This window comes from Elephas maximus, chromosome 20 (genome assembly GCF_024166365.1).
Source record: "Elephas maximus indicus isolate mEleMax1 chromosome 20, mEleMax1 primary haplotype, whole genome shotgun sequence".
Classification (NCBI taxonomy): Eukaryota; Metazoa; Chordata; class Mammalia; order Proboscidea; family Elephantidae; genus Elephas; species Elephas maximus.
In genome coordinates, this window is record NC_064838.1 from 35,113,639 (window position 1) to 35,139,591 (window position 25,953).

General features: G+C 44.3%; 2 protein-coding genes across 5 annotated transcripts in view; both read left to right on the plus strand.

Annotated features, from left to right (window-relative positions):
• IRAK2 (interleukin 1 receptor associated kinase 2) overlaps positions 1-20,041 on the plus strand; it is an 89,427-nt gene extending 69,386 nt beyond the window's left edge. For all 3 annotated transcript variants that reach the window (XM_049861774.1, XM_049861772.1, XM_049861773.1), the window contains 4 exons: positions 2,516-2,578; positions 13,827-14,027; positions 16,990-17,281; positions 18,266-20,041. In XM_049861774.1, the coding sequence (XP_049717731.1) occupies positions 2,516-2,578; positions 13,827-14,027; positions 16,990-17,281; positions 18,266-18,381 (672 nt within the window). In that variant the 3' untranslated portion in view covers positions 18,382-20,041. The remainder of the gene's footprint in view (positions 1-2,515; positions 2,579-13,826; positions 14,028-16,989; positions 17,282-18,265) is intronic.
• A 3,785-nt stretch (positions 20,042-23,826) lies between these two features.
• The window catches only part of TATDN2 (TatD DNase domain containing 2), a 33,018-nt gene continuing 30,891 nt past the window's right edge, over positions 23,827-25,953 (plus strand). For both annotated transcript variants that reach the window (XR_007514385.1, XM_049861771.1), the window contains exons 1-2: positions 23,827-24,491; positions 24,620-25,030. Coding sequence is in view for 1 of the 2 variants with exons in the window: in XM_049861771.1 (XP_049717728.1) it covers positions 24,626-25,030 (405 nt within the window). In the remaining variant the exon portion in view is untranslated. The remainder of the gene's footprint in view (positions 24,492-24,619; positions 25,031-25,953) is intronic.

The following is a 25,953-nucleotide window of genomic DNA, read 5'->3' on the forward strand; positions in this document are numbered from 1 at the left end:
AAAACAGTACGCAGTGCTTCCTAAGCTAATTTGACTGTGGAACCTTGTTTTCTTAGTGTATCTGTCAGCATAAGTGTCCCATGGAACCCAGTTTAAGAAATGCTGGTTAGGAAAAGTGACAGTCTTTGGCTGACCTCAGCCAGGGCTAAACAGCTGCACCACTCTTCCTCTGTAGCCTGAACTGTGCGCTTCCCCTCTCTGACCACAGTCTCTTGCCATCTACTTCTTCCACTAGTGCCCTGGTCCTGAGCCAACTTCTCCCCTCACCCCAACCTCACACTCCCTCAGCTCCACTGTGAGTTGCTCAGTGAGGCTCAGCAGGGCTAGCCCAGGCTCCTGCTCCTTTAAGAACCAATGGACTAACCCTCACAGCCACTAGGATGTAGGCCCCAGCTCTGTTACTTCCACCTGTTTGGCATAGAATGTGTCATCTGGTCTCTGGGCCTGTTTTGTCCTCTGCAAGATGGGGATAATGATATGTATGGAGATTAATGAGACAAGGTATATAACTGGTCAGCACATAGTAAGTGCTCAGGAAAGGGAACCATTATTATTGTTGTGATTATGATTACTGTTCCTACTTTTTCACTCACTCCCAATTTTCTTTAGCAGTGGTTAAGAGCTTGGCTGCTAACAAAAAGGTTGGCAGTTCAAATCTACCAGCCGCTCCTTGGAAACCCTATGGGGTGGTTCTACTCTGTGCTATAGGGTTGCTGTGAATCGGAATTGACTCACTGGCAATGAGTCTTGACTTTCTAACTCAGCTCTTGGTGTCACAGTTGACTTCCCCATGAGTGAACATTCATTCATTCATTCACTGAGTACCCGTGGGTTCCCTCCACCCCTTTTCTCAGCCCTGCCGCTAACAGTCTGATTTTGAACTTTGGTTCCTGCTGTGGGGATAACTGCATTTCTCACATTTCTCAGTGTTTTCTGGTGAGCATTAAATGACCTATCCTCTGTAAAGGGCCCAACACAGCACCTGCCATGTGGACGGGGCAGAGGAAAAGCTTGTTTACTCATCTCCCCTTTTCTTCCCTCCCTTCCCAACAGGATCTGGTCAGGGAGTCCCTTTTCAGTTGGCTCCTGTGCAGAGCTTTGACAGGTTTGAACCCCTGCTGCAAATTTACCTTTCTGCCGAGTTCTCAGGTGATGCTAATGCTGCTGGTTAGGGACCAGTTCTGAGAACCACTAGTGAAGCAGTTGTTCTCAAAATTTATTATATGTAAGAATCACCTGGGGATCTTGTTAAACTGTAGACTCTGATGCAGTATATCTGGGGTGGAAATGCAAATTCTCAGCAGGGGTTTGAACTTTGAACCAGAAAGAACTGGTTTGAAGCCCTGCTCCTGCTCCACTTGCTGCAGTGGGGCTCTCTGCTGCCCTCTCCTGGCCACTGCCCATCGGTTATTAACCCTACTTCCAGATCAAAGGAGCCCTGGTGGTGCAGTGGTTAAAGTGCTCAGCTGCTAACCAGTAGGTCAGCAGTTTGAACCTACCAGCCACTCCGTGGGAGAAAAATATAGCAGTCTGCTTCTATAAACATTTACAGCCTTGGAAACCCTATAGGGTGGTTCTACTCTGTCCTACAGGGTCGCTATGAGTCGGAATCCACTCGATGGCAATGGGTTTGGTTCTTTGGCTCCAGATCGTGTCTGTTATCCCTTCCTTTCTCTGAGGGTGGAGGATTTCAAGGCAATTAATGTATAATTGAAACTCCTTTATCTCAGTGAGTCTCTTGTGAGTATAGTATTTCTTTCTAATAAATAAGAGGTGGGGGTGGGCTGTCAAGTCTAACTCTTGCTACATTCACTAAAAATTTTATAGTTCAGTTCACCTCAATCTGCTAAAATGACATACGTCACTTTTGCAGTCAAATGTTAATATTGTAGTTGCATTTAAAAAGAAATTATATCATGAATAGCTAAAACACACACATATATGTATATATCCTGTTCTATATATATGTCCCATTCAAATACATGAGTAAGCAGAGGAGGAAGCACCACAGATTACCAGTGTTTAGGGCCCTCACATACCTTAATCCAGCCCTGTACACACACCCAGAGTCTTGTTGGCACAGTGGTTAAGAGCTTGGCTGCTAACCAAAAAGTTGGCAGTTCAAATCCACCAGCTGCTCCTTGGAAACCCTGTGGACAGTTCTGCTTTGTCCTATAGGGTAGCTATGAATTGGAATTGACTTCACGGCAACAGGGTTTTTTTTTTTTTTCTGGTTTTGTACACACACAGACACAGCTTTGAATTCCATCCTCCCTGCCTTGCTCCCAGTTGGGTAGAAACTTCTACAGGCAGCTGGGCAGAGTCTTTAGTTGGAGGAGGTGTTTAGTGATATTCTCATGTTCTAGATTTTGGGCAAGTTAAGTGTTTCTGCTGGCAAGTATCAGGGCTGAGCCAGGAGGCCAGACTTTGTTACTGAGAAGAGGTTTCTCTCTTGGGTAGAATATTCTGCCTGGCCTTGCTTGTGTCTGAACTGTGTAACTTCATTTCTCTATAGGTATTAGCAGAGGTGCTCACTGGCATGGCTGCGATGGACAAGGACCGAAGCCCGGTTTTCCTGGTAAGGAAGCCAGTCATTTCTGGCTGGGTGGTACATTTGGCCTCATAGCAACATGGGGTAGGGAGGTGATGGACTCTTCCCATTTTACAGGTGTTAATGAGGGCTCAGTCCAGAGTTTGATTTGCATTTGAGTGAAGTAGCTTGAACCGCCTACCAGCCAGCACTGTTGGTTTTCCATAATAATAGAATTTAGAATGTTTCTTCTCTACAAATTAGGCAACCAAGTAGTTATGCTGGTCCTCAAATTTTAGCCCTTTTAAACACCAGGTTCCTAGGTTCTTGTAATAAATACAATAATTTCCAGTTTTTAGATTTAAAGTACTATCATTAAAAAAAAAAAAAAAATCATTACGTTCATATATATGTAGTCATTAAAAAAAAAAATGACACAGCCTGACCCGTATTAGGCAATTTATATATATTATCTTTTTAGAGCATCTCAACATCCCATCTAGATTGATAAGGTCACCATGTTCATTTCCAGATGAGGAAAACAAGCTCTGAGATTTACCTGGGATCTCAGAGTTACTAAATGTTGGAGGTGAAATTTGGACTCAGGTGTACCTGACTCCAAGTCCTGAGTTCTTAACCACGACACTCTCCTGCTGTTTAATTCTCGTGACAATCCAACCATATGAATTCATCGCCATTTTACAGATGAGAAAACGGAGGCCAAGGTGAAGTGACCTGTCTAAAGCTCCCTAGTGAGATCAGTGGTGGAGCTGGGATTTGAACCCATGTCTTCTGCAGAATTCCAAATCCTGTGAGCTGTTCATTGGAAACCCTATGGGGCAGTTTTACTCTGTCCCTGTAGGGTCACTATGAGTCAGAATCAACTCAATGGCAACAGGTTTGGTTTAAGCTCTAGTCCCCTTCATCACTTTGAGAGGGGAGCATCTTTTCTGACTCGATGTTAAGGTTATTGGAACAGACAGCTGTTTTTGTGATGGGCTCCGGACTCTGGAGTGGAAGCCTGAAAGTCTCCCCCTACACACAAAAAGTCATGACTTGTCCCTTTCCTGAACTCACCGGGCTCTGCTCCTTTTGGACACTAGACCACAGATGCTGCAAAGAGGTCGGCTTGGGGTGGTTCTTCATTGCCTGACAGTTTTCTCAAGGTACATTTCCCAGCAGTTCTCTGGGGCTCAGTGGATGACTACCACAGGAGAAAGAGGCTTTTGAGGAACTTAAGTGAAGTTTTCTAGAATTTAATGGTTTCCAAAAATGTGGAGGGTAACATTTTTTTAAGGATATCATTTTTTAAAAATCTAGTTTCTTTCTCTTCTTCTAGACCCAAATATGGTCTCTCACCATCTGTTGAAGTGCTGGAGATTCCAAGGGTAATCAAGGTCCCTGTTAGGGATGAAACCTGGCTGACACGGGTGCTCAGGGTAGGAGGAAGCAGACTTCTCTGCCACGATTGGAGGAGCACTGGTTGCACAATGTTTTCAGAAGGCAATATGGCAGTTTCCATCAAAATTAAAATTGTTTGTACCCTCTGGTACAGCAGTTCCATTTCTGCACTAGAGAAGCATGCACACAAGAGAGGAAAGAGCTGAACAAAGATGTTTGTGGTGGCATTATTTACAAGTGTAAAGCACTGCAAACAGATGAAATATCTGTCCGTTGGAAAGTGGTTAAAGAAATTATGATACAATCATACACACCGTGGAATACCATGAAGTTATAAAAAATAATGAAGATAAAGTGTATATAGTAATTTGATAAATTTTGACATATGTGTACATTTCTGAAACCATTACCAGATTAAGATAATGAACATATCCACTGCCCCCTGGAGTTATCTCTTCCTCTTTGTAAATCTTTCCCCTACACTCTGCCTGGAAGTCCTGGTGGTGCAGCGGTTAAGAGCTCGGCTGCTAACCAAAAGGTTGGCAGTTCGAATCTACCAGCTGTTTCTTGGAAACCCTATGTGGCAGTTCTACTCTGTCCTACAGGGTCACCGTTGAGTCGCTACTCGACAACAAGGGTTAATACACTCTGACCAGCATCTGCTATTCCCTGGCCTACCATGAATCTGCTTTCTGTCAGGATACAATAGTTTAAGTTTTTTGGACTTCCATATAAATGAAATCATACAGTATGTGCTCTTTTTTGTCTGGCCTTTTTCACTCAGCACAGTTACTGACATCATGCTTGGTAAAGTAGAGGGTCAGCAAAAAAGAGGAAGACCCTCAATGAGATGGATTGACACAGTGACTGCAAAAATGGGCTCAAGCATAATAACCATTGTGAGGATGGCACAGGACCGGGCAGTGTTTCGTTCTGTTGTACGTAAGGTTGCTATGAGTCGGAACCGACTCGATGGCACCTAACAACAACATAGTTACTCTGAGATTCATCCATGTTCTTGTGTGTGTACATGGCTCATTTTTTTGGTTGCTGAGAGGTGTTCCATTGTATGGAACACTGGGGTTGTTGCCAGTTTCTGACCGTTATAAATAAAAGCTGTAGGTACCTTTGTGCGGGGTCTCTGTGTGGACATACGCTTTCATTTCTATTGAGTATAAATTATCTATAGTATAATTCTGTGAGTTTTGACTAATGTACCCTCATGTAACCACCACCACAGTCAAGATATTGAACCTTTCCCTCACCCCAGAAATCCCCTTGGGCCCCTTTGTAGTCATCCCTTCACCTCACTTCCAGCCCCTGGCAAGTACTGATCTAATTTCTGCCCACATAGTTGTGTCTTTTTTGGAGTGTCATAAATGGAGCCGTAGAGCTTGTACCTGTTTGTTTCTGGCTTCTTTCTCTTAGCATGGTGCTTTTGAGATTCACCCATGTTGTTGCATGTTATCAGTGATTCATTCCTTTTTATTGTTGAGGAGTCTTCCGTGGTACGGATATAAGACAATTTGTTTATCCATTCACCAGTTGCGGGATGTTTGAGTTGTTTCTAGGTTTTGCCAATTCTGAATAAAGCCGACATAAACATTCTTGTAAAAAAATGAGAAAGACATATATGTTCTCATAGGGAAATATCTCCAAGTGATAAAAAGCCAAGTTCAGAGCAGTGTATTGTATAATCCCATTTTTGGTGATAAATAAGTGAATGAATAAAAAAACTTGTGTCATGTATTTTCTTATCTATAAATTGGAGGTAATAATAGTACCTATGTGGTAGGATTTATTGAAGGGTAAATAATATATGAAGGGCCTAAAATCATTCAATTATTTCCTGGCGGTTCAATTGTAGGTAAAGTAGTATAATACCTTGTACTTACACAATAAGCACTATGTAAGTATAAGCTATTATTATTATTACTATTATTTTAATAACTCTTAGCATATTATTTGCTATTATAATCATTGTGTATAAGTGATCTGTAACTAAAATGGCTGTAGCTGTACAGCAGAAAGCCTAGACTAACATAATCTAAACTATTAGCAGGGCAAAGTTACTTCTGGAGAGTGGAAATGAGGGGAAACGTTAACTACTTCTACTTTAATTTTCAACAAAAATACTGTTTTTGTAATAACCATTTTTATTTAACTAACATTTTAAATTAAAATAATAGACGCACTTGGATTAGAAAACACCGGACAGAGCAGTGGCTCCATGCCTCTGTCCTTTCCTCCCCAGTCCAACTCTCAGGGACAGCTACTTCTCACAAATGTTGTTTATTATGGAAAATTCAAACATACACAAAAGAGAAGAATATGAGGAGTCCCCACACATCTATCTCAGGTCCATTAATGATCATTATGCTTCTCTTATTTTTTCTATGCACCCTGAAAACTTTTTTTTTATTGTAGTTTTTAAAGCAAATCCTGGAGACATTCTGTCATTTCACCCATGAAACGTTTCCTTAATTCCTTAATATCATTTAATGGCCAGTCCATAGATTTCCAGAATAATCTCAGAAAGTATTTTAAAGTTGGTTTGTTTGAAGCTGGTTCCAAAGAAGGTCCACATATTGCCTTTGGTTATGTTTCTTTTTTTTTAATAGGCTTTTTTTTTTTTTAATGTGCTTTAAGTGAAAGTTTACAGTGCAGATTAGTTTCTCATTCAAAAATTTATACACAAATTGTCCTGTGACATTGGTTGCAATTCCTCTGTTGTGTCAGCACTCTCCACCTTTCACTTTCCTCTCCGGGTTCTCCGTGTTCATTTGTCCAATTTTCCTGTCCCTTCCTGCCTTCTTGTCTTTGTTTTTGGGCAGGTGTTTCCCATTTGGCCTCATATACTTGATAGAACTAAGAAGCACTTTCCTCACATGTGTTATTATTTGTTTCAGCCAAATCTGTGGCTGAAAGGCAGACTTTGGAGTGGCTTCAGTTCTAAGGGAAACCCTGGTGGTGTAGTGGTTAAGTGCTACGGCTGCTAACTAAAGGGTCGGCAGTTCGAATCCACCAGGCACTCCTCGGAGACTCTGTGGGGCAGTTCTACTCTGTCTATAGGGTCGCTATGAGTCAGACTCAACGGCACTGGGTTTGGTTTTTTTGGTCAGTTCTCAGTAGGGTGTCTAGGGGCCATAGTCTCAGGAGTTCCTCCAGTCTCTGTCAGACCAGTAAATCTGATCTTTTTTTGTGAATTTGAATTTCGTTCTACATTTTTTCCCACTCTGCCCAGGACCGTCTATTTTATTCCTGCCCGAGTGGTCAGTGGTAGTAATCTGCTCTTTTTATATCTCAAAAGTGAGTAGGTTTAAGACATACCCTACATACTAATATGGCCTCATAACATAACAAAGAACACTCTCAGTCACAAATGTGATTACATCCACAGGTGTAAGTGTTCAGATTCTGTTGAGTAACAACCCAGTAGCACCTGGACCCAAGGTCGGCTGTGTCTCCAAGAAACCAAAGAAAGGCTCTGGAATCAGCAGTTGTGACATAGGGTTTATTAGGGGAGCTTACTTACGGGACAGCTGGTCCAGGCCAGTGGCTGGACCAGTTTAGTGCTCCGCAACCACCTATCAGGGGACACAAGCTTATATACCGTTCCAGCTGAAGCTGAGACTTATTGTTTTTCATCCCAAGTCCTTGGGCAGCCAGCGTTTCCAGGGACTTCATGTCGAGGCCGAGATATTTTTCTTCTTGTCGCTAAGGCATTCTTTGGCCTTGGCCACCATCCTAGTCATGCCACTCCCAGTGTGGTACCTTAGCCTGAGTCCATCCTGAGTTAATCCCCAGCATGCTTTAGGGAAGAGCAAAGCTGACTCCATTAGGAGGGAATACATATAGCTGAATAACATTACCCTACAGGTTCCAACACATATTTTGGGGGGGATACAATTCAATCCACAACAGTCCTTTAATATTAAGGACTGTGGTGACTTCCCCAGAGTAGGTGATAAATTCGGCAGTATGGTGTAGTGAAAAGAACAAGGCCTTGGAGTCAGAAGAACAAGTTTGTCAGAGTTTCGGTGTCCTCTTCTATAAAGTGGGGATAATAACCAGAAACAATACAAACCAAGCGCCTAGCCTAGTGTCTGGAGCATAGCAGGGGTAGAATACATTAGCTTGTATTCTTGCTCCTAACATCGTGGAAACAACCAATATATAGAAACTAAAACGAACCACAAAACCTAACAATATTGAGGAAATCACAATGTGTACATAACCTTCATCCCTGTCCTGCCAAATCCAAAGTAAATTGCCTCATCTTTCTGAAAGTCATTCAGTTATTCCCTGGCAATTCTACTGCAGGTCAAATGATCCATACTCTTTTCTCACCCATCAAGCATTTGTATTTTTATTCTCTGGCCTGTTTTGTTTTCCCTGTCCTTCTTCAAGATGTGGACCATCAAACTTGAAGTTTCCATGGAAGAAACAAAGAGTGTCCCATTTTCCTCGGGGTGATTGTGAATTTGGGGAGGACATCAAATATTTGTCAAGTGCTTACTATGCACCAGACACCATATTTGTGCAAGGTTGATGGGCTTTCAGCCTCAGTTAAGAGTTTTTCTTTTAAACACTTAAGCCTTTTCCTCTAAACCCTGGTGTTCCCTCTAAACTTCCATTCCAGGAGAAGGGCAGCAAACCCTATTAGTCTCCTCATTGTGGACAAGAAGACTTATGGTTAATGGCTATGGCATGCTTTGGAAACACCAGTGGTGCCCAGAATATTGCTCTAAATTCTCTCTTAGGGAACTCTTTAAGGTTTTGCCTATGCAGAAGTCTCAAGGGCAGTGTCATGGATCCATTTGAGAGTGTGACAGAATCTGAATCTTCTTTAGAGGAAAGGCCCATACTAAATTCTTCATACATTGTTAGGGAATTCAAGGACTCCTGAAGTCCATCCTGTAACTCTCAAGAGTTAGGAACCTCTGCTTGAGTGGCGTATCTCAGAATCCTGCCATAGATCTTAAGTCTCCTTATAATTTTTTTCTTTTTTTTATTGTACTGAAGATGAAGGTTTACAGAGCAACTAGTTTCTCATTAATCGATGAATACACGTATTGTTTTGTGACATTGGTTGCCAACCCCACGACATGCCAACACTTCCCTTTTCATCCTTAGGTTCCCTGTCACCAGCTATCCTGTCCCTTCCTGCCTTCTTGTCCTTGCCTCTGGGCTGGTGTGCCCACTTAGTCTCATTTTGTTTTATGGGCCTGTCTAATCTTTGGCTGAGGAGTGAACCTCAGGACTGACTTTAGTGCTGAGGTAAAAGGGTGTTTCTGCAGTCTCTGTCAGACCATTAAACGTAGTCTTTTTTCGTGAGTTAGAATTTTGTTTTACATTTTTCTCCACCTCTGTCCAAGACCCTCTATTGTGATCTCTGTCAGAGCAGTTGATAGTGGTAGCTGGGCACCATCTAGTTATGCTGAAGTCAGTCTGGCGAAGGCAGGCTGTGGTAGTTGTGGTCCATTAGTCATTTGGACTAATCTTATCCTTGTGTCTTTGGTTTTCTTCATTCTCCCTTGCTCAAGACGGGGTGGGACCAGTGGAGTATCTTAGATGACCGCACACAGCCTTTTGTTTTGTTTCTTAAGACCATTATAAGCTTTAACAGTTCCCTCTTCTTTTTTCTTTCTGTATGTCATTGCATTTTTGCATAAAGTGAGTCATTTGTCCTGTAGACTGTCTGGATGTTGCTGATTACGTCTTTGTGGTATCTGAACTTGTTTCTCTGTTCCTCGTGTTTCCTGTACACTTGCTGTAGATGTTGTGACTTGATCAGATTCATGTTAGATGCTTTTGTCGAGAGTGCTTCCTAGATGGTACAGTGTACTTCCTGTTGTATCGCAACATGAGGCACATGGCATATTGTCCTACTTTTAGTGCTAAGATTGGTCAGCGGGTTCAGACAGAGTTGTTGATTCTTTCGTTACAAAGTTCCCTATCGCCCTTTTCAAAGTGCTCTTAGCATCTCTTTTTTTTTATTTTTATTGTGTTTTAAGTGAAAGTTTACGATTCAAGTCAGTCTCTCATACACATACTTATACATACCTTGCTGTGTCATCCTAGCTACTCTCCCCTGTTATGTGACAACACACTTCTCTTCTCCACCCTGTATTCCCCATGTCCATTCAACCAGCTCCTGCCTTCTCATCTCGCCTCCAGACAGGGGCTGCCCATATAGTCTCATGTGTCTACTTGAGCCATGAAGCTTATTCCTCACCAGTATCATTTTCTGTCTTATAGTCCAGTCTAATCCCTGTCTGAAGAGTTGGCTTCAGGAATGGTTCCAGTCTTGGGCTAACAGGGGGTCCAGGGGCCATGACCTCTGGGGTCCCTCCAGTCTCAGTCAGACTATTAAGCCTGGTCTTTCTACTAGAATTTGAGGTCTGCATCCCACTGTTCTTTTGCTCCATTAGGGATTCCCCTTAGCATCTCTTGATGACCATTGCTAGGTGAGACCCATTACTCACTACCCAAAACCTTACTCGGGTTATAAAATGGTGAGCTTCTCTGTTACTCTTTCAGGGCAACTGCCTTTGTTTCTGATTTTATTTCAAAAGGTGGTAACCTCCATATCTGTAAATAATATGCTTACACTGTTATTTATTTAATGCTTTGTTAACTTTAAACATCATTACACTTAAAAAAAGAAACATTTAAAAATACTATATATGTATATATATGTAAACCAAACCAAACACAGTGCCATCAAGTTGATTCTGACTCATAGTGACCCTATAGGACAGAGTAGAACTGCCCCATAGAGTTTCCAAGGAGCGCCTGGTGGATTTGAACTGCTGACCCTTTGGTTAGCAGCCATAGCACTTAACCACTACGCCACCAGGGTTTCCGTATATATATATATACATATATATACAATACTGTATATTTTATAAGGTGCCCTGATGGTGTAACGGTTAAGTGCTCTGCTACTAACTGAAAGGTTGGTGGTTTGAACCCACACAGCAGCTTCATGGGAGAAAAGACCTGGCGATCTGTTCACATAAAGATTAAAAACCCGTTGCTCTCAAGTGGATTAGCGGCCCTGTAGGACAGAATAGAACTCCGTCATAGAGTTGTCAAGGAGTGGCTGATTGATTCAAATTCCCAACTTTTTGGTTAGCAGCCATAGCTCTTAACCATTGTGCCACCAGGGGTCCCCCTAAAGATTATAGCCTAGGAAACCCTATGGGGCAGTTCTACTCTGTCCTGTAGTGTTGCTATGAGTCAGAATTGACTTCCCAGCAAAGAACAACAACATATATTTTATAATATGTAAGTATATAACACATTATTTAAAGTATAATGTATTATATGTTGAAAGCAAAGAGGACTTGAAACACTTACTAATGAAGATCAAAGACCATAGCCTTCATTTTCAGTCTGGATTATACTTCAGCATAAAGAAAACAAAAATTCTCACAACTGGACCAATAAACGTCATGATGAATGGAGAAAATATTGAAGTTATCAAGGATTTCATTTTACTTCGATCCACAATCAGCGTCCATGGGAGTAGCAGTCAAGAAATCAAATGACGTATTGCATTGGGCAAATCTGCTGCAAAAGACCTCTTGAAAGTGTTAAAAAGCAAAGATGTCACTTTGAGGATTAAGATGTGCCTGACCCAAGCCATGGTATTTTCAATCGCCTCGTATGCATGTGAAAGCTGGACAATGAGTAAGGAAGACCAAAGAAGAATTGATGCCTTTGAATTATGGTGTTGGTGAAGAATATTGAATATACCATGGACTGCCAGAGGAACGAACAAGTCTTCCTTGGAAGAAGTACAGCCAGAATGCTCCTTAGAAGCGAGGATGGCGAGACTTCATTTCATGCACTTTGGGCATGTTATCAGGAGGGACTAGTCCCTAGAGGACATCATGCTTGGTAAAATAGAGGGTCAACGAAAAAGAGGAAGACCCTCAACTAGATGGATTGGCACAGTGGCTGAAACAATGGGCTCAAACATAGCAGTGATTGTGATGATGGCGCAGGACCAGCCAGTGGTTCATTCTGTTTTATGTAGGGTTGCTATGAGTCGGAACTAACTTGACGACACTTAACAACGACAATATTATATATGACAAAATATGTATGAAAATTTTGCATATAAATATTTCTATTATTTACATAAATATATTATAAATATAAAAAGAAATATAAAAAGAAATATAAATGTTCATAATATATTAATATGATATAATAGATTAATGCATTGTATCAATCAATAATGTAATAATTATATTACATATTAATTTCCTTACATAATTATTATAGTCAATTAGTATATTACATTAAATATTTACTGTAATATATGTGTAACGTTTATATATTTGCAAATATGTAAATATAATACAACCAAAAAAAAAAAAAACTCACTGCCATCAAGTTGATTCCGACTTACAGCAACCCTATAGGACAGAGTAGAACTGCCCCATAGGGTTTTCAGTGCTGTAAATAAATCTTTACGGGTGCAGACTGCCACATCCTGAACTGCCGACCTTTCAGTTAGCAGCCAAGTGCTTAACACTGTGCCACAAGGGCTTCCAAATATAACGTGTTGTTGTTGTTGTTAGGTGCCATCGAGTCGATTCTGTGCACAACAGAACGAAACACTGCCTGGTCCTGTGCCATCCTCATGATTGTTGCTATGCTTGCGTCCATTGTTGCAGCCACTTTGTCAGTGCATCTCACTGAGGGTCTCCCTCTTATTTGCTGACCCCCTACTTTACCAAGCATGATGTCCTTCTCCAGTGACTGATTTCCCCTGATAACATATTACCTACGAAATGTATTATGTGACATATAACTTATATAAATATACTTAGATTTTTTGCATATAAATATATTTATTAATATTTATATAACATGCCATGGATATTTCAGATTCCTGCTTTTTATGTAGTACAAAAAGTATAAAATATGTAATATCTAAATGTAATAAATATTTAAAGTATAAATATAAATAATATTGTTTATATAGTGGGTATATATATAACATGTGTGTGTATATATATAGATATATATATATATATATATGGGTTATATGTAACGGAGCCCTGGTGGCGCAGTGGTTAAGAGCTCAGCTGCTAACCAAAGGTTGGCAGTTCAAATCCTCCGGCCACTCCTTGGAAACCCTGTGGGGCAGTTCTGTAGTTCTACTCTGTCCTATAGGGTCAGTGAGTTGAAATTGACTTGACAGCAAAGGGTTTTTTTTTTTTGGTTGGGTTATATGTGTATGTTATTCTGACCTATGTATATATATATCTGTGTGTGTGTGTGTATGTATATGTACACGCACACATAGATGTATATATGTGTGTGTATATGTATATATGGGTCAGAATCCTATCTTTTAAAGTGCTTATGTCATAAGAGATTGTCCATTTAACTGTTAATAAGATTAAATTATTAATCCTAAATTCTCAGCATGTAGTTAAGTGACACATGATACATGATAGCTATTATTACTACTTATTATCACTAATAGGTTATTGAGTTTATTCTGTGTCAAGCACCATACTTTATGCTTTAGGTGCATTATATCATTTAATCTTGATGCCAGTCCTATGAGCAAGTATTTTTATTATCCTTATTTTCCTGACGAGGCAACCTAGGTCTCAAACGGTTAAGCCACGCATTTGTGGTGTGGGTATGCTATGGAATGTCCTGTGCATGTGGGGAATTTTGTAATTCTCCAGTTAGATGTTTTACTAGTTTCTGGGATCCTTGCATTTATTTTTAAAAATGAAAATCCTGTTGGTGTTTTAGAAGTCGTGGAAGCTCTGGTATAGTCATGGGGTGGGTGGGGCATGTGTGATTGGCTCTCAGCGCCCTGCAGCTCACAGGGGGCATTTCATTCTTCTTCCCACAGAAAGATTTACTCCTAAGGGAGATTCCAAGTAGCACCACCTCATCCTGCTCCAGGAAGATGGACATTGAGAAGGTGATGGCAAAGGAGATCTGCCGCAAGTATGTGGAAAAGCGTGCGGGGAAGTTGCCAGAGGACTGCGCTGAGGCCCTGGCTGCTGCCGCCTGCCTCTGCCTACGGAAGCGCAATGCCAGCCTAGCCGAGGTGAGGGACGCTAGCTGGGGACCCCTTACCCGGGACTTGGTCACAACTTGGGAGCCTGTCCCTTTACCAAGGCATGATTTCATAAACCTGGGCTGTATTTGGTTGAAGCTATTGTGGCTCAATTGAGCAAAAAAGGGAAGTGTATGGATAAGAAGACCTCTGAAGAACTCCAGGGCAGGACCAGACCCTCAGATGTCAACAGAACTGTGTACAATTTTGTCTGAATCTGCTTTATCCCTTCTCCCTGCAGCCCCCCTCTACTTTCCTCCATCCTGACCCTGTCCCCATTTACATGTTACAGTTCTACCCCGCTGAAAGATAAAGTCCTCATGTCCCAATTCCAACCTCTCAGAGAGAGAACCTGATTGTCTAGCTTGGGTCAAGTGTCCACCCCCTTGCTCAGTCAGTTCAGTTGAGGGGTGTGGGGTCAAATATATAAATTTGCCTGCTGAGGGCTTAACCCTGGATGGTGGAAGGGGTCCTAGGTCTCAGAGAAAGGGAGCATGGATTAGGCAGACACCAAAGGTGATTAAACATTTTGCTATGGCCATGATAAGTAGAGGTGGTTTCCACGATAACAGGAATCAACTTGGAGGCCACTGCTAGGTCTTTCTAAGGATAAAATCACAGCCCGAGAGGCTTGTGGAGATCATCTCGCCCATTAATTTTCAAATCACATTTGGCAGAGAGACTTCTTAGGAGTACCTTAGGTGTTGGTAGCAAGAGGGATTGAGAGAGCTGCAGACCCCACCCATGGGAGAGACATCCGCTTTTTTTTTTTTTTTTAATTTATTTATTGTGCTTTAAGTGAAAGCTTACAAGTCAGGTCAGTCTCTCATACAAAAAGTTATACACACCTTGCTATGTACTCCTAGCTGTTCTCCCCCTAATGAGACAGCACATTCTTCCTTTCCACCCTGTATTCTCCGTGTCCATTCAGCCAGCTTCTGTCCCCCTCTGCCTTCTCTTCTCGCTTCCAGACAGGAGCTGCCCACATAGTCTCATGTGTTTACTTCAGCCAAGGAAGTTCATTCCTCACCAGTTCATTATTTACCTTATAGTCCAGTCCAATCCCTGTCTGGAGAGTTGGCTTTGGCACTGGTTTTAATCTTGGGCTAACAAGGAGCCTGGGGACCATGACTTCCAGGGTCCTTCCAGTCTGAGTCAGACCATTAAGCCTGGTCTTTTTACAAGAATTTAAGATCTGTATCCCATTGTTCTCCTGCTCCACCAGGGATTCTCTGTTGTGTTCCTAGTCAGGGCAGTGATCAGTGGTAGCCAGGTACCATCTAGTTCTTCGGGTCTCAGGTTGATGGAGTCTCTGGTTTATGGAGACACCCACTTTTAACTCTCATAATTTTATTGGGTTCTCAGTACGATTTCATTTGAGGAAAGGGTCTGGCAGCTGAAAGACCCTTCAAAAACCAGTGCTCTAGTGCAAGTCTCCCATTTAAGAGATGGGAAAGTTAAGGCCCAGATAGAAGATGAGACCACAGAGTGAGTTTTTATCAGAGCCAGGACCACAGCCCCTTTCTCTGGACTCCAGTTTCAGCCCTATCGGCAATCTTGCCTGGTGACATGGCTGGAGCTGGAGACCTGAGTTGGAAACCCTGGTGGCATAGTGGTTAAGTGCTACAGCTACTAACCAAGAGGTTGGCAGTTCAGATCTGCCAGGCACTTCTCGGAAACTCTATGGAACAGTTCTACTCTGTCCTATAGGGTCACTATGAGTCGGAATCGACTCAACGGCTGTGGGTTTTGGGAGACCTGAGTCATTGTGTTAAACTTGGACTGGCCTCTGGGTGCCCTAGTGCTGGTGTTTAGCCATTCATCCAGCAGTTCTGTGCTGGGCCCTGGGGATTTATTGGTGAACAAAGCAGACATAGTCCCAGTTGCCTGAGGCTCACAGACATTGCACAGTAATTGTGTGGTAAGCACTAGGATAGTGTCTGATGGGGGCCCTACCCAGGAGGACTTCCTGAGGAAGTGATGTTTGAGCAGATGAAGGGCAATCCCAGGAGAAGGAACAGCTTGTGCAAGTGGCCTGAAGTGAGACAGATCCTGGCACATTCAAGGCCCTACAAGAAGGTCAACAGGGCTAGAAGACAGAGAACATGGGGTAATGTGGTTTATGATGGGCTGGTGAGGAAAGAGAAACCCAATGATAGAGGGCTTACTCGGCATGTGTCATGGATTGAGTTATGTCCCCCAAAAAATATCTGCTGACTTGGCTAGGATGTGATTCCCAGTATTGTGTGATTGTCCACCATTTTGTCATCTGATGTGATTTTCCTCTGTGTTTAAATCCTGACTCTATGATGTTAATGAGATGGGATTAGTGGCACTTATGTTGATGAGGCAGAGACTCAATCTACAAGATTAGGTTGTGTTTTAACCTCTTTTGAGATATAAAAGAAAGAAGCGAGCAGAGAGACAGGGGGACCTCATACCATCAAGAAAGTAGAGCCAGGAACGCATGTCCTTTGGACCCAGGGTCCCTGCACTGAGAAGCTCCTAGAGCAGGGGAAGATTGATGACAAGGACCTTCCCCAGAGTCCACAGAGAGAGAAAGCCTTCCTTGGAGCTGGCACCCTGACTTCAGACTTCTAGCCTCCTAGACTGTGAGAGAATAAATTTCACTTTGTTAAAGCCATCCACTTGTGGTATTTCTGTTATAGCAGTAGTAGATAATTAAGACAACATGGTAAGGAGTTTTGGGAAGTCACTAAGGATTTTAAGCAGGGGTAAGACACAAGAAGATTTATGTTTTAAAAAGATCTGTTTTCCTAAACCACATATTCTTTTGTTCAGGCCTTCATCCCTTTATTCAGTTCAGTCATTTGTTCAGTGTCCCAGGCGAAGCTGCTACAATGAGGAAGAGAGCACAGTGGTTTAAACAAGATAGAATTGTTGATTTCAGAAAGAGTTCGTGATGGGTGCTCTTGTCTCCTTCCTCCCCAAGGTGTGTGGCTCTGTGGCTGCCGTGGAGGAGCGGCTCAGAGGCCAGGAGACGTCGCTTCCCTGGAGCGGGCTTTCCAAGGGCACAGGCACCTCCTCTAACACCCCAGAAGAAACGGACGATGTGGACAATTCCAGCCTTGATGCTGCCCCCTCCAGAAGGGAAGCATCCTGGGTGGGAGCTGCCTCCTCACCTCTACCCACAGAGGAGGGACAAGGGAGGCTACGGGCCAGCGGGGAAATGGAGGCTGACTCCCCCTCTGAGGCCTGTGCCAGCCAAGTGCCTCCCCAGGATGGTAAGCGTGCAGAGGTCTGGGAACTCACAAACACTCACTGTGTGCCCCTAACGTCAGCCCACTGTTTACTTCTCCCGTCCCCCTCATCCACTCGTTCATTTGGTTAGTCAGCCATTCACCCACCAGGTGATTATACAAAGAGAAACTTGGAGTCATTCTTGACCCCTCTGCCTCCTCCCTGCCCCCTATATCCAGTCCATCACCCAGTCCTATTACCTCCCAAATATCTGTCAACTTCACTTCTCTCCACTGCCACCCTCAGTCTAAGCTCTCTTGCCGGCACCACTATAGTGGCTTCCCTGCTGTTCTCTCTGATCGTTTCTGGCCCCTCACCAGCCCTTTCCCCAGGTGGTAGCCACAGTGGTTTTTAAAAACACAAATCATGTCACTCTTTGTTTAAAACCCTCAAGTGACTCCACCTTGCACTTGAGGATAATGTTATAACTCTTTACCATGAGCAGCAGCTCTGTGTGGTCTGTCCCTGCCTCCCTCTCCATCCTCACTTTACAATAAACCCCCCCATCCTCACCAGGTGCTCTTAAAGGTACCTTGCATCTCTGGTACGCAGCTCCAAATATACCAGACTTCCTTTGAAATAAAAATTAGGAAGGTGTCTTCAGCGCAGTGTCCCTGTCCCTTAGTAAATATGGCTCAATGAAGGTCCCAGGTTCCAACCATTCCTATTCCTCTTCCGTGGGAATGGGAGAGGAAGGAGTAGAGAGAGGCTGTAAGTGTTCACTCCAAAACTCCCCTCTCATGGGGAGCAGCAGGGAAATCCCCTTCTCTCTGGAAATGTAGGAGGTAGGTTCAGAGTTTACTTGCAAAGGCAGAAGTGATGAAAATGCCCATTATACTTAGGGCCTGATTCAGGATCCTGATTTAAATGAGAGATTCTGACTCAATATGGCTTTCTAAGAATTATAATAGCAACTATTTCCAAATGCCTTTTGTCCAAGTTGCTCTTTCTCACTTTCTGTTTAACAGCATCTACAGAGACTTCATGGAAAATTGAGATCAATGAGGCCAAAAGGAAACTGATGGAGAATATCTTGCTCTACAAAGAGAAGAAACTGGACAGTGTTGAGCTTTTTGGACCCTGAAAACCAGGACAAAGCTGAGGACCCTCGTCCTTAATCAGAAAGATAAGAGTTAAATCAAGAAAAAGGTCTGAAATCAGAGACTCAAGGAAACATTCAGTCCAAAGGACTAATGGACCACATGAACCACAGTCTCCACTAGCCTGAAACCAGAAGAACTAGATGGTACCTGGCTACCACTACCAACCTCTCTGATTGGGATCACAATAGAAGGTCCTGGGTAGAGTGGGAGAAAAATGTAGAACAAAATTCAAATTCATAAAAAAGACTAGAATTACTGGTCTGATAGAAACTGGTGGAACCCCAGAGACTATGGCCCGTAGACACCCTTCAAACCTGGAACAGAACCCATTCCCGGCGATCACCTTTCAGCCAAACAGTAGACGGGTCTATAAAGTGAATAGTAACACCCATGAGGAATGTGCTCCTCAGAACAATCAAACGTATGAGACCAAAAGGGCAGCATTTGCCAAAAAACCAAGTTCAGAAGCCAGGAAGTGGCAGGAAAGATAGGCGAATGGAAACAGGGAACCCAAGGACAAATTGGGTAGAGTGCTGTCACATTGAGGGGATTGCAGTTAATGTTGTAAAACAAAATGTGTATAAATTGTTGAACGGGAAACTAATTAGCTCTGTAATCTTTCACCCAGACTGCAATAAAATGTTAAAAAAAAAAAAACAACTCTGAGGCAGAATCCAAAATGTCCCATGAAACATACCAAACATCTCCTGGAAGAGAGAGAAACTTCCATTTCACCAGAGTGAGTGAAGGGAGAAGGAACCTCAACTTTTAGAAAGAAAATCTGAGAAGCCCACTTCCTTTCTGGGATTTGTTAGTCAGAGCTGGGTACCAGAGGGGACTGAAGTGGAAGGCCTAGTACATGGGCCCAGGATGTGGGCCGATTTTGTGGTTCCAGGAAGCATGTGATTATAACCACCCCAGCAGATGCTGTTTCCCATCTCTTGCCCCTTGACAACTGACAGAGCATCCTACAACACCAATACATTTTCCAGAGTTAAGATCTCTGGGTCATATTTGCCAACAACCCCTTACAAACCTCTGTTCCCTGAAGATTTTCAACTTGTGTCTGAACGCAGTTTTTGACTCATCTCTCAAGTGCTCACGTTTTAAAATTCCAGATACCTGGCAAAGGACTTAGTAGGTTTTCAGCTTTCTCTATTGGAAATCTACTAACACATAGATATTTATTTAGTGCCTACTTAGCGTCTTTATCCTCTCATCCCGCTTATGCTGATATTTTTAGTGGAGCATTCATTTTGAGCATATGTGTTATTTATGGCTACATGAGGAATCAGGAGAACTAGAGTTTTATGTCTGATTCTGCTGCTAATGAAGTCAATCACTTAGTCTCTGGAACCTCAGCTTCCTTGTATGTAAGATAACACTCACTCAGGCTCCCTCCCTGGGCTGTTTGGAGGAACACATGCGGCAGTGGCAACAGAAGCGCTTTTAAAATGCACTTGTACTGTTTTATAAGATAAATAAATAGAAAGGTATTAAATGTATATTCCTGCCATGTACCTGACATTTATGTAGAGGATATATTTCTGAAAAGTCATGTTGCAAATGCTATTTTAAATTTACTGAGAGAAGCATCCTATTTAAAATAGTTCTTCTACCATGATTTTTATTTTTTGTAAAATAAAAATATCCCTGTACAGTCAGCACGTACCTGGTAATTTATTTCGCGTCCAGGTGAATGTGTTTAGAGAAAGTGCCTCGTATGCATGAGAAGGACATCATGGGGGTTTAAAAGCTTGGGCGCTGACTCTGGATGTTGGCTCTGTTAACAGTTGTGTGATCTTGGGCCAAGTTAGGGAGTTACTCTGAGCCTCTGTTTCCTCATCTATACAATGGGGAGAATAAAACCTTTCTGTCACGTAGGGTGGTTGTCAGGGCAAGGGGCAGGCCCTGCCTGGTGAAGGCGTTTAGTTGCACCCCAGCCTGGACAGTTTTGTACTGACATGTAGCATAACTGGGCCTGGGCTCCAGTCCAGGTGGACAGTGACCTGTCCAGACACCGCATCTTAAGCTCTGGTGGCTGTGAGGATTCAATGAGAGTGTCAAGTGCCCAGCCAGGACCTGGCATGTGATAAGCCAAAAAAAGCCCAAACGAGTTGCCACGGAGTCAGTTCCCACACATGGTGACCCATGTGTGTCAGAGCAGAACTGCTGCATAGGCCTTTCAAGGCTGTGACCTTTCAGAAGTAGATCACCAGGCCTTTCTTCCAAGGTGCCTCTGAGTGGGTTTGAACCACCGACCTTTATGGTTAGTGGTCAAGCACTTGTTTGCGCTACCCAGCGACTCCAGTGCATGGTACCCGTTGCTGTCGAGTCGATTCTGACTCATAGTGACCCTGTAGGACAGAATAAAACTGCCCCATAGGGTTTCCAAGGAGCAGCTGCTAGATCTGAACTGCCGACCTTTTGGTTAACAGCTAAATGCTTAACCACTGTGCCACCATAGTGTGGTAAGCACTTAAAATTAGAATAGGATGTTTCCAAGGCTGTTTGAGCAAAAGAGGGCCGGCATGAATAGGGGACTGATTATCCAGACATACTTGCATTTCCAGACTAAGGGCTTCCTAAAATTTTTGAAGGAGTCAATGAGTTCCTTTGAGAACCTGATGAAAACTATGGACCTTCTCCCCTCAGCAAGCTGTAAATTCATAACGCACAATTCTGTATGTAAATTCCAGGGCTTCAGGGGCACCACAATGCCTTTCCATGGACCCCTAGAGAAAAGGCCTAACTCTTTTTGTTGTTGTTAATAGATTCAACGTGAGAAAAAAATCCAAACGGTACATAAGGTTTCATGGTGAAAAGGAAGCCATTTTCCCACTAGTCTCTGATTTCTTCTCCTCAGAGGCAATCACTGTTACTAGTTTGGGGATATTTTTTAGAGAGCATTTATATACATAAAATCTTAGTGCTCAATACCATTACTCATCAGAGACATGCAAATCAAAACCACAGCAAGATACCACTTCACACACACTTAAAAACAAAAAAACCAAACTCATTGCCGTGGATTTGATTCCAACTGCTTGCGACCCTATAGGACAGAGTAGAACTGCCCCATAGAGTTTCCAATGAGCGGCTGGTGGATTTGAACTGCTAACTTTTGGTTAGCAACCAAGCTCTTAACCACTGTACCACCAGGGCTCCAATTAGGATGGCGATAATCAAAAAGACAATAAGCATTGGTGAGGACGGGGAGAAATTAGAACCCTCATACACTGCTGGGATGGGAATGTAAAATGGTGCAGCCACTGTGGAAAACAGTTTGATGGTTACTCAGAATGTTACCATATGACCTAGCAATTTCACTCATAGGTACCACTAAGAGAAATGAAAACACATGTTCCTACAAAAAACATCGATTAATGTTCATAGCAGCATTATTCGTAACGGCCAAAAAGTGGAAACAGCCTAAATGTCCATCGACTAATAAATGGATAAACAAATTATGACGTATCTGCACAATGGAATATTATTCAGCCATAAAAAGGAATGACGTTCTGGTACATGCTTAACTAGATGAGCCTTGAACATGATGCTAAGTAAAAGCAGCCTGTCACACACTGTATGATTCCATTTTTATGAAATGTCCATAATAGGAAGATCTATAGAAAAAGTTCACCACCTGCCTGTCAGTTTGTCACACCGTGGTGGCCTGTATGTTGCTAAGATGCTGGAAGCTTTGCCTTTGGTGTTTCAAATTCCGGCAGGGTCACCTAGGATGGACAAGTTTCAGTGGAGCTTCCAAACTAAAACAGTAGGAAGAAAGGCCTGGTTGATCTGCTTCTGAAAATTACCTAGTGAAAACCCTATGGATCACAACAGAACATTATCTGATATAGTGCTGAAAGGTGAGTCCCCTAGTTTGGAAGGCATTCAAATTACACTGTGGCCCCAACAATGGACTGGGGGGTACAGAGATCGTGAAGATCTTGGGGTCACCATGAGTCAGAGTAGACTTGAGAGCAACTAACAATAGAGAAAGAAACTAGACTAGTGGTTGCCTAGGAGTGGGGGGAGTGACTGCTGATAGGAGAAGATTTCTTTTTGGGGTGATGAAAATGTTCTAAAATTAGATTTTGGTGATGGTTACACAACTATGAACATATTAAAAACTACTGTGCACTTTAAATGGGTGAACTTTAAGATACACAAATCACCTCAATGATGCTGTTAAAAACACACAGCGATTATTCTTAGGCATATAGAAAAACCAGAACACGCCACCACGTTTATTTTGGGACCCAACTCCTTTCTCCTCTCTGTATTCTGTTGCACATATGGTATCAATACTGTTCTGAATCCGGTTTTTTCCACATCTTTCTTGAGCACTGTTCCTCAACAGTACTTTTACATCATTTCATTCTTCTGGTCTGGTATTTCATTGTATCAATATTCCATAATTACATCATCAGCTCCTATTGGTGGGCATTGAGGTGGTTTTCATTCCTGCTATTACAAACAGTGCTGCCTTCCGCAGTTGTGCTTAGTGGCCCTCGAATTGGTTCCAACTCATAGTAACCCCGTGTACAACAGAACAAAATGTTGCTTCATCCCACACCATCCGGTGACCCTCAGTTGCAGTTACTGCAGCGTCTCATCTTCTAGTCGGTCGGTGATGTATGGGCGCGCCCGTCTCTACACCCTCAGCCACAGAGCATGTTACCAAGCTAATCGGTGAAAAATTGTGATTGGATTTGTATTTTTTAAATGCCTGAGATGGAGCCATCTTTTCTTAAAAAAGACCCTTTCATAATTTGTTTCTGTGAACTATTGGTTCATTCCTCTTGCCCTTTTTAATACTGAGTATTAATGTGCAAGAGTTTCTATGTAGTAAGGACGTCAACCCTTGGTCACGTGTTGCAAATGTTTTTTTTAAAGTTCGCACTTTGTGTTTTGAGTGGGATATTTTTTGCCTTGCAGATATTTTATATTTTTTGTGCAGCCTCTCTCCTCTCCTGCCCGCCAGGGCTTCTAACTTCTAATTTCAATTCTGCCACTTTCTAGGTGTGTCACTTGGGCTTTCTGAGCCTATTTCCTGCTCTGTAAAATGGGGTGATGGTGCTGCGAGCGTAAGGTTTGGTGTGGGTCGGTGAGCAATCCGGAGCCGAAGGTGCCCACACAGGGGCCTGTGCTAAGCAGCAAAGCGTAGCCTTCAGGAAACAGGTGCTCACTGACCTTCCTTGCCCTCTTACAGCGCGGCCTGAGCACGTTGGCCGCGCTTTACCTTCGCGCTCTTCTTGTCCACGTGAGTGGCCCCGCCCCGGCCCGGCTCCCGACCAATGGAAGAGTTTCGTAGGGCGTAAGGGCCCGCCTCCAAGCCCCTTGACCAAGAAGCGAGCTCCGTCTTGCTCTCAGCCCCACCCCTTGTCGTTTCGAGCAATGGGCGCCCTCCGTTTGCGCAGGCCCCGCCCCCGCGCTCCTCAGGCCGCGGGTCGCAGGGCTGGTTCCGGGGGGCGTCGCGGAGACCGGTGTGAGCGCAGCTCGGGCGGAGGCCGGACCCGAGTCTCGGGAGCGGGGCGGGCGGCGCGCGGGCGGCCGGGAGGGGCGTCCGGGCCGTGGGGGCGGCGGGCCCGTCGTTTAGGCCGCTGCCTCCGGGACGGAAGGGGCGGCCGGGCGGGGCCCCCGAGGCGGCGGACCTGGGCGCCGCGGGCTCCTGAGGGGCGCCTCGGGCCCCTTCCGGCCGCGGGTTTGTCGCTGGGGCCGCGAGAGCGGGGCGGGCTGCTGCGGCCGGGCGGCCCTGTCCTCCCGCCCGCCCCCGGCGGCCCGGGCCTTGGGGCCGCGCGAGCTTCCTGGAGCGCCTTGTGTGTAGTCTCTTGACGCGCTGTGACATCTTGGAAGCGCTTTGTGTTCCAAACTAAACCGAGGCGCCCCGTAGTACCGGAAGCGCTTTGACATCTGCGGAGGAGCGCCGTGCGACCTGAAGCGCTTGGTAATCTCGGAAGCACGTTGTGGGCTTGGAACCCAAACCGGAACCTTTGGTAAAGCTTGGATCCTTTCGACCTCTCCGAATCGCTTTGGCACCTCTGGAACCCTGAGAACTGATGGACAGTGGAAAGAAGGGGGAAAGGTCAGTGAGGCCAGCCCTGGCTCTGGCCTTCAGGCTTGCCCGCCCCCACGGTCCGGGATAGTGGGAGTCAGAGGTGGGTCAGTCAGGAAGGGTGGTGTTGGAATCCAGGCCCCCTCTTTCCTCTGCAGGGTCCCATGGCGTCGGAGCGGCGCAAGGTCAAGTACCACTGGAGCAGCACTTTGGAAGGGTGTCCCAGCAAACGCACCTGCCTCCGGGAGCCCAATGATGTGGCCCCCTCCCGCCGGCCAGCTCTCAGCTCTGCGTCTCGTTCCGGAGGGGCCAGCAGCCCCAAGAGCCTGAAAGCCAAGAAGGTGGACGATGTGGCCTGCACGCAGAGGTTGTCCTGGGGCTCATCCTGCCGCGGATATTCCTCCTACTCCTCCCGGTCCTCAAGCCCAGGTGTGGGCGGGGCCCCCTACAAAGGCTGTCTGATTCGGAGCACTGAGGGGTTCCTTTCGTCCGTGGGATCCCCTCTGCGCTCTGTCAGCCGTGCTGTAGAAGAAATGGCTTCTCTAGAGGAGGAAGCCTGCAGCCTTAAGGTAGGTGGCTGCAAAGCCTTACAGCCGCTGAAGCCCCTTCCATGTGACTTGGGAGGTTGGGGATGAGAATTTTGGTGGAAAGACACTGTAAAAAAGATCATGTCATTGAAGGTTGCTCAGAGCCCTACAAACCCAGAAGACCAAGCAGTTGACCAAGGGGTGGCCTGAAGTTCAGTACAGAGGCAGTTTTCACACATGGTAGCACATGGGAACTGCCTTTAAAATACTTGCGCCTGGCTCCCACCCTGAGGAGCTGATTTGGTTGGGCTGGAGTGTGGTTTGGGCATCCAGATCACCCCGGAATATTGTAGTGTTCAGCCAGGTTTAAGAATCACTACAGTAGAAGGTCGGTTGCATGCTCAGGAGACACAGAGTTATTATATCTTAGTTGTAAATTTAAGGAACTGTGCCTTTGGTTTGAACCATTCTGAATTACGGAACCAAAGGGTATGAATTTGGTTCTTGGTGTGGCGGGGAGAGGGTTCTGGAGGTCCTACGTTTAGTTCCTCTGTGGAAACTCAAGGAGGGTTTGATGAGTACTTGGGACAGACTGGTAGGTACATTTCATCCACTCATTCAGTCATGCTTTGAACAAATATTGAGAGCCTTGTTTGTGTCAGGCAGCATTCTAGGTGCTTGGGGTACTCCAGAAACAAAACAGAGAAGGATCACTGCCCTTTTGGCGTTTACCTTCTAGGTTTTGGAGCTCTGGGCCTTCAGAGGTTGAAGAGGAGTTCTTCATGTGGAGGAGTGGGGAAAAAAAACAGGCCTATTGCCAACTCATGGCGACTCCATGTGTTACAGAGTAGAGCTGATCTTCATAGGGTTTTCTTGGCTGTAATTATGGAAACAGATTGCCAGACCTTTCTTCCAAGGCCCTTCTGGGTGGGTTCAAACCACAAACCTTTTAGTTAGCAGCCTAG